This window comes from Narcine bancroftii, chromosome 3, assembly GCF_036971445.1.
Source record: "Narcine bancroftii isolate sNarBan1 chromosome 3, sNarBan1.hap1, whole genome shotgun sequence".
In the NCBI taxonomy this organism is placed as follows: Eukaryota; Metazoa; Chordata; class Chondrichthyes; order Torpediniformes; family Narcinidae; genus Narcine; species Narcine bancroftii.
In genome coordinates this window covers 262,669,289-262,685,565 of record NC_091471.1, presented here as the reverse complement: position 1 = coordinate 262,685,565, position 16,277 = coordinate 262,669,289, and the positions used below count along the sequence as shown (strand labels likewise).

Here is a 16,277-nt window from a genome sequence, read left to right as displayed (position 1 = left end):
TTTTTGCAAAAAGAAATAACAAGTTACTACACTAAACTCAGGATGACAGGCACTTAACAGATCAAAACATTTAAAAAAATACAGGCAAAATAAATCTGAAATAAAAACAAAAAAAATGCGGCTAATAAAAGCCAAGCAGCATCAATGAAAGAAGAAATAAAGATAATGTCAGACTTTCTGCAGAATTGGGAGAGTTTTAATCTGCAGAGAGTGGAGGAGGGGTGGCCCTTCAGCAGGGGCGAGTTCAGGGTTCCTGGCGTATATATATATGTTTACTGGTTAATAGATGAACAATCTTACAGCAGAACTAGTCAGTTCCGAATACAGTTTCAGATAAAGCTTTTTTTTGTTTGTATTCAAGTCCACAATATGTCATAGCAGGAGACTGAGCTGTAGTTTTTCAAGCTTACACTGGGCCTGTTGGAACTGTAGAGCGCGTCGAAAGAACCAAAGACTTGTTGATCCAAACCAAGGCTTTTATTAACTAAAAGAATGGAGCATATCACAAGTAGGTCGACCAGTCCAGAATGACCTGGACTGGCTAGGAGCAATCCTTTAAGACCTGCCACTAGGTGTGGCTACACTCTCAGCCAATCTGTACATATACACATTGGTGATAGAATCTGTACTATCACATACTGGGCCTGTTGGAACAGAGCAGGAGAGCACAGATGGAGTGGATCGGAAAATTAATGCAACAGGAAAGTGACTGCAGTGGAACCAAATGAAGTTGCTCTACAGTCAGTCAATCTGCATTCTAATGTAGAGGGGACTATGCCCCGAGTTCTGGCGCAATACATCGGATTGGATGAGTGCACGTGAAGTTCTTGGATTGTGCAAAGGGTTTTTTGGTAATCAAAAACCATGAATGAACAGTGGGGTCACCGTCTGCTCAAAGACAGGGACTTACTTTCAGATCTGGAGACTGGCAGACTTACAGCTCAGCCAGGGGAATCTCTCAGGCTAAACATACATACAAACAAAAGATTAAGAGCATTTCAATTCCTTGGACCCCCGACGCATGTGGCATGGCATGCAGATAATTACAGACTATAAACCACCTAGTGTTGTGCCCCCGTCCAGCTGTGCCTCCCTATCTGAGGAGCTTAATTATTTTTACACTCGCTTTGAATAAGAGAACAAGGAGGTCACCTTCAAAGTGGATCTTCCACCTGATGAACTGCCTCTCTCACTTTCCATCTCTGATGTTTGGGCCATCCTGAGTAGGAATGAAGCTGGTTTGGATGTATATCTGGCTGTGTACTTAGGAGCCTGTGCAGAACAATTGGCCGGGGTCTTCACGGACATTTTCAATCTATCCCTGGCCCAGGCAGTTGTTCCAATGAACTTCCAAGATTCCACCATTGTGCCAGCACCAAAGTGTCCCACTGCCATGAGTCTAAACGACTTCAGTCCAGTTCCACTCACCCCCTTCATTTCAAAGTGGTTTGAGAGAATGGCTCTATCACCCTGGACTCTCATCAATTTGCCTACTGTATCGACAGGTCGACTGAGGATGCCATTTCCACAGCACTTCACTCTGCACTGACCCACTTGGACAGTTCCAACTCTTATGTCAGAATGCTGTTTTTTTTAAACTTTATTTGTCGTTCAAAAAACAATTAGTACATAACATATACATCAATTAACCCTAGACATGAATGTTATTTTTCATATATAGAGAAAAAAAAAGAAAAAAGAACCCCCCCCCTTCAGCCAACTCTCCTAAGAAAAAATATTTTAAAGAAATTAAGCATACATATTAAGATCTAATCAATTTAAATTGAAATATAAATATTCTCAATATAACAGCCACATTAATTAAAAAACTATAATTATCACGCGAAACATGTAATTTTTTCCATTATTAAACAATATTTCATCTCATTATGCCATCTATTAATATCAATCATATTGGTATCTTTCCACGTACTAGCAATATATTTTTTCGCTACAGATAAAGCTAAATATACAAAAGCAAGTTGAAACTTATCTAATCCCAAACTTTTCAAAGGTTGAAAACTACCCAATAAAAACACTGTCGGATCTAAGACTATTTTAATCTTATACAGGTATTCTAAAAACAATTGAATTTTCTTTCAAAAAGATTGTATATGGAAACATAACCAAACAGCATGAAAAAAAGTTCCAACAAAATTACGACATCTAAAACACAAATCTGATTCATGAAAACCATACTTTTTTAATTTTTCAGGTGTTAAGTATAATTGATGTAAAAAATTATAATTAATCATTGCATAACGTGCATTTATCAGTCTAGTTACACTCTCATAACAAATATCTAACCAATCATCCTCGGGAAAAAATAAAACCAATGTCCGCTTCCCATTTATGTTTAGACCTATCCCAACCCTTTTTATCCATACCATCCTGTAATATTTGATACATAGATGAAATATAACCAAAATTTATATGCTGTTCATTCACTTTAGTTCGGCATTCAGTACCATGATGCCCTCCAAATTCATCACCTAACTTCGCCAGCTTGGTATCAGCTCATCCTCTGCAATTGGACCTTGGACCCCAATCTGTTAAGTCAGTCAATCTCTTGTCTTCCATTCTCACCTTGAACACTGTCGTGCCCCGGGGCTGTGTGCTAAGCCCTCTCCTGTACTCCCTTTATGACTGCGTTCCTGTAAATGGTTTTAATTCCATAATCAAGTTCGCAGATGACACCACAGTGGTCAGCCTAATGAGAGGAGATGATGAGATGGCCTATAGGGATGAGGTCCAGCACCTGGCTGTGTGGTGTGCCAACTCCAACTTGGCACTCAACACTCAGAAGACCAAGGAGATCATTGTGGACAGGCATGCTAGAAGCCACATTCATGCCTCTATTTATATCAATGGAACATGTAATACGCTTCAAATTTTTTGGTGTCCACATTTCCAGTTATCTCAACTGTTCCCTGAACTCCTCCATCCTGATCAAAAAAGTGCAACAACGCCTTTATTTCCTGCAAAGCATGAAGGAAGTTTACCTTTGTCCCAGGTTTTTGATGGTTTTTTACCGCTGTACCTTTGAGGTCATATTTACCTGCAGCAATTGTCTCGTATTGGACCATAAAGCACTTCAGGAGGTGGTAAAAACTGCCCAGAGGATAATCGGCCCACCATTGTGAACATCTATCAGGAATGCTGACTGGGCCAGGCGGAGAGCATCATCAGGGACGTATCTCACCCTAACTATGGACTTTTTACTCTTCTTTTTTCTCATCCTAAAGGAGTTGGGGGGGGGGGGGGGGGAGGGTATTGGAGGTATTCCTTGCCATTCATTCTCTGCTACATTCAGTCTGATCCTGTGTCTGACCATTAGTTGTTACCTGCATCAAACTTCCAAACAATTCTTAAACCTTTACCCAGATTGAAACAGAAATGGTTAAAAAAAAGTCGCCATATCTGCAATCTCACGGAATTCTTCAAATACCAAGAACTTCAAGTCTGGACTTTCAAGCATGCAGTACACCAACTAGAAACTGCACTCAACTACATGGAGCCCAAGACTGTACAATGCCCCTCCCAAAATTTGTGAGCCCGCACTAATGTGAGCCCGCACTAATGTGACCCTGCACTAATGTGACCCTGCACTTTGTTTTATGGTAACACAGTTTTTCCTTCTTACACTACCACCTGTAGAAGTTGACTTGGCTGGATAGCATGCAAAGCAAATCTCTTCATTATACCTCAGTGCAGATGACAATAAACAATTCAACTCCAATTCAGCCCATCCCCTTAATGGTCATCAGCCTCCAAAGCAACATGCACTGAAACACAAGTTACCATAAACACGTGTCTCACTCAGAGCTTTTTATTACCTTCAATGCATCAGGTTGTGCAAAATAGGTGGTTCCTCCAAATTTCATGGAGAGCCAGATATCAATCATTTGTGCGGCAATATGACTCAGTGGAAGATAGCTAATAATGGATTCCTGATTCGCAGTGGCTGGTTGAAGATTCACCACATGTCCTGCTGTACTGGCAGTCCAGGTTAACTGTTGATGAAAATATATATATTTTTAAAAAATAATGAATTTTATGGGATTGGGCCATTGCTGGCGAAGCTGGCACATACCACCCTCTCAAACTGCCTTGGAGAAGGTGGTCATGACCCACTTCCTTGAAATGCTGCGTTAACTCACCTCCTGACACCCCAGCGCTAGTAACAAGTTAGGGATGTGAAGGAATTCCCTCTATTTGGTTGAATGTACAGAGCTCCAATTCGCTTGGCCAGTATCCAACAACCACCTGGAACGGTGGCTGCAGTCGGCCCATCTACAAGTTGCAATGCAGTCTGACAGCACCTCCCAAAGCAAGGATGCACGGGGACACCACAATCTGCAGCTTCCCATCCTGAACCGAGAATACACTGCCAGTCCTCTGCTACTGCTGGGAGTAAATACTGAAACCCCACCCCCAAAGGTACAATGGGATGCAGTGGATCAAGAAAGATGGCTCACTAGGGGCAAGTAGATTAAGTGCTGGCCTTGCAAGGGACAGTCAAATTCTAAAAAGTGAACAAATAAAATAAAAGCCACGCTTCAGTCTTCCCCAGCTCAGGTTTCTGTCCGTGATGGGGTGCTGGTCTTTGAGCTTGTGAGCTGAACAAGACTGAGGTTGCCATCGCAGTCACCAGTCAAGGTTCAGCCCAAACCACCACCCCCCGCCCCCTCCAGGTCTCAGCTTAGAGGGACCTACTCACTATCACGCATCAAAGTCAGCCCCTCACACCAAGCCAGCACCCTGCCTTTGATACACTCAGTCACAGCATAGCCATTCAAAATTCAAGAGAGTCCTCAACAGTTTCCAGAGAAAGAACAGAGAGAGAGTGCAATCTTGTGGAATTATCGAGATGCTGTAGGGGGTCAAGTGGCCTATTCCCATTTTCTATATCATGCAATTTTGTGAAGTCAGAGGAAACAAGATTTTGACTCAGGAACAGTGATTAAACATCCCTTCCTGCATCAGAGTGAGTCATATTCTATTGGCACTACAGCAACCACTTAAGAGTGATGATTCAGCACTTCATCAAGACAAATGTTACAGCCCTATTTAGTGTACACCAACCGATATGACAAAACCAAGGTTTTGGGCAGCATGGACCGGGGGCTTCAAATCCGGCGCTGTCCGTGAGGAGTTTGAATGTTCTTTCAGTGTCTGAGTGGTTGTCCCCAGGGGTTCTGGTTTCCTCCCAAAGTAACGGGGGTTTAGGTTAATTGGGCGCCATAGGCTCATGGGTTGAAATGGTCTATTCCCGTGCTGCATGTCAAAATATTTTTTTTTTTAATTATTAAAAGTTCAAACAAAGAGCAAAACCTTTCTGCTCAAATGATTTGAGTTTACAAGTGTAGCTTATCCATTCAAGAAACTGAACTGCCTTGAGTCAGCAAGCTGCTTTGCCTGTTGCTCAGGCACGCTTCCTGACCTGCTGAGTCCTTTCAACGCCTCGCTGCTTGCAGTATTGGCACTTGTTGTATTGCTCACTTCCTCAACCGACACTGACGCGTAGGGAGTGATCAGTCACTCGGTTGCACAGAATCTGAGGAGTCTGAACCACAGGCATGTTGGGAATCCATTTAGATTTCAGCTGCTTGTGCTGGGCACGTGTTGGGGTGACTGCTGCCAGACGTACTCTCAGCACCTGGTTCACAGGGTGGCAGGTGCAGTCGGCAGTGCCTGTACACGCACACCACACACACGCGCTCACAGAACATGCACCCACATCTCATGTCAGATTTACCCTCCTGATCAGGCCCTTAATTTGATTCAAATCACAGAGACTCGCCACACACATTTTAAAAGGTTACATAGCTGTAAATCCAAATTAAATTTAATGACTGCACATTGCTTTAACAGAATGGTTGGCAGCACGTTGGTGTAGTGGTTAGTGCCACACCATTACAGTTCGTGATCTGGTCCAGGGTTCGAATCCCGTGCCTGCTTGGGTTTTCCTTGGGAGCTCCGGTTTCCTCCCACTGTTCAAAAAATAAAAGTACCAGGGGTAGTAGGTCAATTGAGTGTGATTGGGCGGCATGGCCTTGTGGGCCAAGGACCTGTTTACCGTGCTGTACATGTGCAAATTTAAAATATTTAGAACAACACTTACATTATCATGGCTCAACATGACCCCTTTTGGGTTTCCAGTCGTCCCTGAAGTATAGATGAGGGTACAACATTGATTGGGTTTTTGAGAGGCGATGATCTCGTCCAGTTGTGAATCGGGCACATCCTTCCCAAGCTGCATGAAGTCTGACCACTTTGTAAGATGCAAAAATAATGCACAAGAGAGATTTCTAAAATTCAAATACAATTACAATCACACAGATCCAGTCCTGAACCACCTCCTTCTCACTCTGCTGCTTCTACCCAGACAGTTCACCGCCCCTCACAATAACCCGTCAACAACATTTCCTTTCTTCTCTACAGAGTTTAACACTGTGTTATCGGTTTTCCAATCCTCAGTCTTGACAAAGGAGCTTCGATTGATCATTTTTCACAGTGGATGCTGCCTGATTCACTGAGTTTACTCAGGGATCAGCATTGACAGTTCTTGGTGATTTTCACCCATCTTTTACAGATGCTTCCTAAAGATAGCGGCAAGAATCCAACCATTCATAACCATACTTAAATATTCCTCTTTGAAATCACCTGGCCAGTGCTATTTTGGCATCCTTTGGCTTTCTCAGTGCATTCAGCATTTTCCTCACTGGAATTCCACTTTTATACTGAACTTGCTGCCCACATTTTTTCCTCTAACAATGGATTGGGCAAAGTCTCTTACGAGAAGCTTCTCTCGGGTACGGCCATTCAGGAGTTGACTGCGGTGTTCTAAAGGATCCTGTAGTCATCCAACTGGTCGGTGCAGGAGCTGCCCTTGTCATTAGGCTAACCACAGTCAGTAGGTAGGTTGGTCCAAGCATGCACTGCACTTCTCAAAAGGTGCCAAGTATTCAGAACTTGTCCTTGCAAAGAAAACCCTTCCCAGAATCACTCCAGAGATGAGCAGTAAAGTATTTACTGTAAGATAACAGTGTCACCTTCTCACTTCCTGGCCAACACTGCTGTACTCCCACCAGAATCTTCTCAAGTGCTCTAGTTTCCTCCCACCCTCCAAAACGTACAGGGTTGTAGGTTAATGTGGTGTAACGAGTTTAAATGGTCAGAATCAGCTTCTACTGTGTTATAAATTTTTTTTTAATTAAAAAGTGGGGAACTCGTGCACTCTCAGGTTAAAATCCCAACACTACAGTAAAGAGTTGCCCTTGTGGAAGATCAAGAGATTTAAATTACCAGTCTGTTTTCCTGACTACAGTCTGACTAAAATTGTCAATCAGTGGATTCTATGATCACTCCCACCACTGAATGACTTTGAGGACTAATTCCACCCATGCCTACTATAAAACACACTATCTCTTGGGGGCTAAAATTCACTTGATTTGTGCATGCAACATATCAATTTGTTGTGGCCATTTACCTTTAAACAGCTGATTACAAATACTGGAAACTTTAAAACAACAGAAGTGGGAAGAGGTCCTATTTTTAAAATGTCTTCATCAGGGCCTGTTATATTATAAGAAACAAAGTACTTTGATTGGAATTCTGCAAGGTTACATTTATACAACTCATGGCAATACCTACAGTGTAAAGATTTGGCCTTTTTTCCTTCAAATCATCTTTGTATTGCACGATTGCTTTGAGGTGTGGGAGCTGATCTTGAATCTGTAAACAAAGAGTTATTTTATTAAACAGAGGAAAAGAGATAGAGAAACAGAAACACATCAACAAATTAATTGTGCAACTGGTACTAGTCCATTGAGATATTAAGCCTCAAATTTTCTATGTAAGATTTTGGAATAAAAATGAACCAGAATTAGAATGTAATGTCATAATCGAGTGTCACAAACTTCATTATTTTGTGGCAGAATTACAGGAGCAAAATTGCTACAAATTACCTTTAAAAAAAAAATAAACAAATTTGTGCCAAGAAAGAGAAAAAGTGGTTCCTTGCCCATTCAGAAATCTGATGGCCGAGGGGAAGAAGCTGTGCTTGTACTGTTGGGAGTTCATCTTCAGGCTCTCGTACCTCTTCCTGATGGTAGCAGTGAGAAGAGGGCAAGGCCCGATCCCGGGTGGTGGGGTCCCTGGAGGATAGAGGCTGCTTTCTTGAGACACCGCCTCTTGTAGATGACCTCGATGGAGTGAAGACTGATCATTATGATGGCCCAGGCCGAGTTCACAACTCTTTCTATCCTGTGCATTGGCAGCTCCGTTCCAGACAATGATGGAACCAGTCAGAACGTTCTCCATGGTGCACCTGTAAAAGTTCTTAAGTGTCTTTGGTGACGTACCAAATCCCCTCAAACTCCTCATGAATGATAGCCATTGGCGAGCCTCGACATGGAAGCCCCAGGATAGATCTTCAAAGATCTTGACACCCAGGAATTTGAAATGCTTCATGTATGGAATTTATCCCAGTTATTAATTAGGACAATGAAAGGTTCCATTCACATGTAAAATACAAAAGTCTGCAGATTTCGTAGGGAAGTAAAAACACAAGGCTGGAGAAACTCAGTCGAACTGTGTACTTTATATAGCAAAGATGAAGATAGACAACCAATGTTTTGGGCTTGAACGTGTGGTCAAAATGGTGGTGAGGGCAGGGGAAGGAGCACAGTCCCACAGGCAGGAGATAATAGGTGGATAAGGGAGGGAGGGCACACCAACAAAAAAAGGAGGGGGAATGGCTTTGTGAATGGAGAGGAAGGGTGTGGAGAGCTAGAGAGACAGAGGGATGGAGAAGAGAGAGGAAGAATGGTGAGTCATTTAGCAGAAACCAGAGAGGTCGGCGTTAAAGCCATCCAGCTGGCAATTATGGAGGTGTACAAATGCAGGCATTATAGAAGGAATTATAAAGAATTAGGGAAAATTATTTGGTTTAAAACTTGGCTTCCAACTGCTGTGGAAAGAGTCTCATGAAGGGTAATATAGTTTATTGGGAACAAAAAGGATGCAAGGAGCAAAGGGGAAGTGCTGGCCTGAACATGGAAGCTAAATGGGCTGTAATGTTAAGTAAATGCAGAAAAAGTCCACCAGTCCAGAGTAGCAACTAGAAGGTGCAAAGGCACAAACCGAACACAATGAGGCAGCTCAACAGGAACACAAGGGAAGGAGAGACAGATCCAAAAATATAACTGGAGCTTTATAAGTCAAAATAGCCCTTGAATGGTCACCAAACATACTGGGTTGACCATAATGAATAGATATACCATCACTCCAGTAGTGGTTGAGGTTGTTGGTACCACTTTGGCATGTTAGCTGCTGCAGTGACCATTCCTATAGTTGGCTAGCATAATTGATTTTGATCTTAACCAATCCAGCATGAGATGCATCAAAATCATTGCGTCATAGATGATTCTTCAGGCAGAGTGACCTGGTGGTTTCCATCTCCAGATGTAGATGGCTTTTGGGCCGCAAGGTGATCATTCTCAAGAGGTCTTGGTTTTCAAAAGCTGATGAATGCCCGGATACCAGTCTCATCCAGGTGAACCCAGGTGCTGCATCCATTCTGATGCCGTCTGACCATGGGCCACAGGTGGTACCTGAACATAAGATGCCTGACACCAGCCAATCACAACCAGAATATAAAAGTCAATCTAAGAAGTTCTGAATAAAATGGAGAGCCATATTTTACCAAGCATTAAGTCAATGTGCACAAAGTTTTTAAAAATGACTCTGGATCCCCTAAAGAAAGCAGAGTCATCAGACCTGCAAAATCTTCTGCAGTTGCTTGTTGTTCTCCACGACCAAAATGTTTGCCTCGCTGTCACTTCCCACATATTGGCAGGCTTCAGGCGAGTTCGTAGTGTAGATTCCAACAGCCACTCCACTACACAGCAAAAGAAACAATATTTAGAAAATATCTTCTTGGAAAAAAAAATTCCAGCAATCTCCTGGCAACATTTACTGAACGTGTTGACGAGGGGCCGAGCTTACACCTGAAATTGAACCAAGTGAAAAGAAAAAAGATGAACTGGGGAGATCCTGCAGCAACCTGGTATCTGATGTGGTCTGATACCAGATTTGTCTGGCTTACATTATTGTAAAATCTTCACTCTAAATTCTAGTCACTTTACATAGAGACAAGACACTCAGGCTGACCATAAGTAGTACCTCCCATCTCATTCACCCTGCTGCCCTGGCAGTCTTTTTGTGTATGGCTCCATTATTCTCATTCAATTACCTTTTACAGTCACAGAACAGGATTGAAATGGTGTGGGTGCTCCAGGGATTCCCTGTTTGGGGGCCGTTATCCGATTCATATTAACAATATATACATATAATCTTGTTTAGAGGGAATGGTAGATTAGTATGGAGAATTTTTTTCCTTTTTATTATTAAGACAAATAATAAAGGGCGGTGTAACTATAGATCATGGTTCGTATAACAGAACAACATGATCACATCAGAGAAGTATAAAATTTCTTAATCAAGGGAATATTTTTGTGTATTACTTTTTGAATTTAATATTATTTATGGACATTGCATGAGTTATGATTTAATTGTTTAATTATTATAATTAGAGAATTTGATGTCCTGAATGCAAGTAGTTATGTAATAATCATGGTTCTGCTTCTAAATTAAAATGTTATATGTATGTGATAGGATTTGATTTATGTTATCATTAATATACCTTGTGTAAAGGGTTTTTGTTAAACTCAATAAAATATTTTAAAGTCAAAGGGTATAAAAAAACAGGCCCTTCAGCCCAACTGTCCATCCTTGTCCATCTCACTTGGCCCCATTTCACTGCATTTGGCTCATATCACTCCAAACCTCCTAGCTAGGCCACAGCCTAAATGTCTTTTAAACATCACAACTGTCCCCGCCTCTCCATCTTCCTATGTCAGCTCATTCCATATGCTCACCACCTCCTGTATGAAAAGATTCCTCCAGCATTTGTGTTTTGACTACAATCCCAGCATCCAAAAAGTTTCCTCCTGTGTGAAAAGATCGCCTGGAAGCAACACCAATTCAAAAGGTTTGCTGGCCTCCTCCTTCACAATAACAATTCCACGAACTTGCGATTTCCACTGCCATTTTTGCAGCCAGCAACTGCCTTACTGCAGAACTTGGCTGGATTTCCCAGTGTTCATGGGCAGACTTGTCTATTAGATTGCCACACATACAAAGAGAGGCACACAGAGAGGGAATACCTTCCAAGCAGATATTTTGGCAAAAGGAGCAAGGTTTCCAGAATGAGACAAAGGCAGACTGGAAACAATTATTTTAAGCACAATTTTTTTTAAATGTAAAATTGTCATAAAAAAACAAACTAAATGTTCTTCAAGGTTCCCCCAGAAAAAGCAGTGGGACTGATGGAAGCAGCAGGACAGTTGGCGAAGCGGATAGGGCAATGCCTTTACAGCAGCAGTGATCAGGACTGGGGTTCAAATCCCACGCTGTCTGGAAGGAGTTAGCACATTCTCCACATGTCTGCGTGGGTTTTCCCTGGGGTCTCTGGTCCCCTTCCAGGAAGTTGTAGGTTAATTGGGTGAAATTGGGCGGCACAGACTCGAGGGCCAAAATGGCCTGTTATTGTGCTGTATGTTTTATAAAAATCAACTCATGTTGTGTCTCTGCTGGGTATGACAACCAAGTGTCCATTCTTGTTAAAATGTACTTCTAAAAATATTGAATTGTAACACTGTGCAGCACAGGGGAGCAGGCTCTGTCCATCAAGTCTACGTGAACTTCTGGTTCAGTAATCCCATCCTTTCTCTACTCTTTCCTCATTCTCCTATAAATTATTCTCTCAATTTTCTTTTGCCTCCACAGCTCCATTTTGAAAGTTCTGATTAATTCTACTTTCACCAAAGCCAATTCTAAATCTAATGTCAAGAATTCCAGATGGCAACAACCAGAAGTCCTCCTTCTCTGTCCCTTGCATCTTTTGTCCAAATGCAATCCCTCTAGTCCTTGAACCAACCACAACCAATTGCGTAAGCCTCTCTTAATTCTCTTCACTTAGTTATTCCATTAAGAACTCCAGTCTAACTCCAAATCTAAAAGCCCTCATCCATGTAAATCATTCCTGTGTTGGCGTGAAGTGCGGTGGCCACTAATGACCCAGTCTCTGTTTTAAACAGGCCCAGTAAAACCCTCGTCTTTTGCAGTCTGTGTTTCAATGAATCAAAGATAGGAAAGAAGAGCTTTAAACACTGCGTGACCTTTGTTGCATACCAGAAATAATGAATAGTCCACTCAGAAACTGGAAGGACAACACCTCGTATTCCATCAGGCTACCCTCCAATCAGATGGCGTTAACATAGACGTCTTCAGTTTCAGTTTCTGTTAATCTAACAGCCCTACCCCACCCCCAACCCAAGTCTTTCTTGTTCCCCATCTTATGTCTCCAGCTCCCCTTGTTTTTCTCTTTCTCTTTTCTATTCCTCGGTCTCCTTTCACCCAGATCTGCAATCACAGAGCTACTGTCCTCGGGCCTCAGCTTCTCTCCTGCCTTCCCATCCATGTTCACCTCGGTCTCCTTGTCGGTTGGCCTTTGTCCTCCTCGGTCCCCTTGTCTGGAGGCCTATGCTCCTCCCCCTGTACCTTTTTATTCAAACACCTGCCTGTTTCTTGCTTTATCCCTCGATGAAAGGCCAAGGGCGAATAGGCCTTCGATGGACGCTGCAGAACTTGCTTTGTTTGTCCAGCAATTTTGGATGGATGAATGGATGGATGCATTAATTTTTTTTAATGATATATGGAATTAAAAACGAAGATTAAAATCCTTCTACGTCTGATTGATATGTGTGACTGTCTTACCACTTGATGTGCTGGAAAATAAGCACATTAACTACAAAGATCCAAAGGTTTGGCATCATTCACCATCAAGCTTCACGCTTGAAATCAGAACACTAGGGCAGGATAACAAACCCATTCTAAAATGGCCTTAGTAAAAAGGACAATAATTTTAGAGTTACACCATGGCAACGGGCCCTCCCCCCCAGCCCAATGGCAACGGGCCCTCCCCCCCAGCCCAATGGCAACGGGCCCTCCCCCCCAGCCCAATGGCAACGGGCCCTCCCCCCCAGCCCAATGGCAACGGGCCCTCCCCCCCAGCCCAATGGCAACGGGCCCTCCCCCCCAGCCCAATGGCAACGGGCCCTCCCCCCCAGCCCAATGGCAACGGGCCCTCCCCCCCAGCCCAATGGCAACGGGCCCTCCCCCCCAGCCCAATGGCAACGGGCCCTCCCCCCCCAGCCCAATGGCAACGGGCCCTCCCCCCCAGCCCAATGGCAACGGGCCCTCCCCCCCAGCCCAATGGCAACGGGCCCTCCCCCCCAGCCCAATGGCAACGGGCCCTCCCCCCCAGCCCAATGGCAACGGGCCCTCCCCCCCAGCCCAATGGCAACGGGCCCTCCCCCCCCAGCCCAATGGCAACGGGCCCTCCCCCCCAGCCCAATGGCAACGGGCCCTCCCCCCCAGCCCAATGGCAACGGGCCCTCCCCCCCAGCCCAATGGCAACGGGCCCTCCCCCCCAGCCCAATGGCAACGGGCCCTCCCCCCCAGCCCAATGGCAACGGGCCCTCCCCCCCAGCCCAATGGCAACGGGCCCTCCCCCCCAGCCCAATGGCAACGGGCCCTCCCCCCCAGCCCAATGGCAACGGGCCCTCCCCCCCAGCCCAATGGCAACGGGCCCTCCCCCCCAGCCCAATGGCAACGGGCCCTCCCCCCCAGCCCAATGGCAACGGGCCCTCCCCCCCAGCCCAATGGCAACGGGCCCTCCCCCCCAGCCCAATGGCAACGGGCCCTCCCCCCCAGCCCAATGGCAACGGGCCCTCCCCCCCAGCCCAATGGCAACGGGCCCTCCCCCCCAGCCCAATGGCAACGGGCCCTCCCCCCCAGCCCAATGGCAACGGGCCCTCCCCCCCAGCCCAATGGCAACGGGCCCTCCCCCCCAGCCCAATGGCAACGGGCCCTCCCCCCCAGCCCAATGGCAACGGGCCCTCCCCCCCAGCCCAATGGCAACGGGCCCTCCCCCCCAGCCCAATGGCAACGGGCCCTCCCCCCCAGCCCAATGGCAACGGGCCCTCCCCCCCAGCCCAATGGCAACGGGCCCTCCCCCCCAGCCCAATGGCAACGGGCCCTCCCCCCCAGCCCAATGGCAACGGGCCCTCCCCCCCAGCCCAATGGCAACGGGCCCTCCCCCCCAGCCCAATGGCAACGGGCCCTCCCCCCCAGCCCAATGGCAACGGGCCCTCCCCCCCAGCCCAATGGCAACGGGCCCTCCCCCCCAGCCCAATGGCAACGGGCCCTCCCCCCCAGCCCAATGGCAACGGGCCCTCCCCCCCAGCCCAATGGCAACGGGCCCTCCCCCCCCAGCCCAATGGCAACGGGCCCTCCCCCCCAGCCCAATGGCAACGGGCCCTCCCCCCCAGCCCAATGGCAACGGGCCCTCCCCCCCAGCCCAATGGCAACGGGCCCTCCCCCCCAGCCCAATGGCAACGGGCCCTCCCCCCCAGCCCAATGGCAACGGGCCCTCCCCCCCAGCCCAATGGCAACGGGCCCTCCCCCCCAGCCCAATGGCAACGGGCCCTCCCCCCCAGCCCAATGGCAACGGGCCCTCCCCCCCAGCCCAATGGCAACGGGCCCTCCCCCCCAGCCCAATGGCAACGGGCCCTCCCCCCCAGCCCAATGGCAACGGGCCCTCCCCCCCAGCCCAATGGCAACGGGCCCTCCCCCCCAGCCCAATGGCAACGGGCCCTCCCCCCCAGCCCAATGGCAACGGGCCCTCCCCCCCAGCCCAATGGCAACGGGCCCTCCCCCCCAGCCCAATGGCAACGGGCCCTCCCTCCCAGCCCATATGCCCATGCCACCCAAATACACCAATCAACCTACAAATGCCTGTCTGGAGGGTGGGAGGAAACCAGAGCAACTGAGAAAACCAGCAAGAGCCACAAGGAGAACGAACTAACTCCTTATTGACAGCGCCAGATTCGAACCAGGGTTTGCTGGCTATGTAATAGCGTTGTGCTAAACGCTACACTAACTGGGCTGCCTTGGAATGGGGTAGGAGAATGGCAAATACAAGTCATCGTCAGGAAATACTACAATCTGCTCTCACAATCTTATCAATAAATAGTCATACCCAGCCAGAATTGCTCCAATATCTGCAATGAACCATTCTGGAGAGTTGAAGCCAAGGATACCCACTCCACTGAATCGCTGGAGTCCAAGCTGTAGAGACAAAAATGTGTACAGCAGTCTTTACAGTGACTCTTTCACATCAGGAGAGCAGGGCTTCACCATTGTGACAACTCGCACAATGGTTTTCATTCCAATGAATCATTCAGTAATTACAGCAGTTGGTGCAATGCGAAGAACATCCAAGACAGATAGATGAGGTTGACTCATGCCTCTGCAAAAATGAGTTCTGACTGGTCTGGTTTTAAAATTCCTGCCTGAGGGTGGGGAACCCACTTGTGAGTTGCACTGAGTGTAGGGAAGGGTTGATATGTCCCTGCCATTGGGGCATAGAACACCCACAACCAGAAAATTCAGGTGGGCCTTCATTACAAAGAGAAACGCAAAAGTCTACAGATACTATGGTTGAAATAAAACACACAGAAATGCTGGAAGAACTCAGCTAGTCTCGCAATGTCCATAGGGAGGTAAAGATATATTACTGACGTTTCAGTCCTGAGCTCTTCCTTAACATGCAATCCAAGAACAGGAAGGCATCAGAATAAAGACTGAAGTCTGGGGTGGGAGAGGAATCCACGGCAACAAAAGGTGTTAATTGGATAAGAGGAGAGGTGGGTATGGATTTTGCCTCTGTGAAAGGAGACAAAGGGAAGGGGGGGGAGAGGGGGATTTCTTGGAAATTGGAAATGATGTTATTGCCATCCAGTTGAAGGGTGTTTAGATGCAAGATGAGGTGTTGTTCCTCTCTGGCAGTGCACGAGACCATGGACAGACATGTCACATCATGTCACATGCTGCCGGTGCCACGCGCTAGTGAGGGTAGAAATAGGAGGATGTGAAGGATGAATGCGTGGCTAAAGAAATGGTGCAGGGAGCAAGGGATAAAATTTCTGGATCATTGGGATCTCTTCTGGGGAAGGTCGGACCTGTACAAAAGGGACGGACTCCACTTGAACTGGAGGGGGACCAATGTGCTGGCAAGCAGATTTGCTAGAGCTGTGGGGGAAGGCTTAAACTAGTTTGGCAGGGGGGTGGGGAACAGAGTGTGAGAG

General features: G+C 46.4%; 1 protein-coding gene across 5 annotated transcripts in view; it reads right to left on the bottom strand.

Annotated features, from left to right (window-relative positions):
* Window positions 1-16,277, bottom strand: part of acsbg2 (acyl-CoA synthetase bubblegum family member 2) — a 75,634-nt gene that overhangs the window by 18,409 nt on the left and 40,948 nt on the right. For 4 of the 5 annotated variants that reach the window (XM_069927916.1, XM_069927917.1, XM_069927920.1 and 1 more), the window contains 5 exons: window positions 15,170-15,258; window positions 9,784-9,904; window positions 7,657-7,737; window positions 6,125-6,274; window positions 3,837-4,013 (listed from right to left, as the gene is read on the bottom strand). In XM_069927916.1, coding sequence (XP_069784017.1) covers window positions 3,837-4,013; window positions 6,125-6,274; window positions 7,657-7,737; window positions 9,784-9,904; window positions 15,170-15,258 — 618 coding nt within the window. The remainder of the gene's footprint in view (window positions 1-3,836; window positions 4,014-6,124; window positions 6,275-7,656; window positions 7,738-9,783; window positions 9,905-15,169; window positions 15,259-16,277) is intronic. The other variant, XM_069927919.1, reaches the window with a different exon arrangement.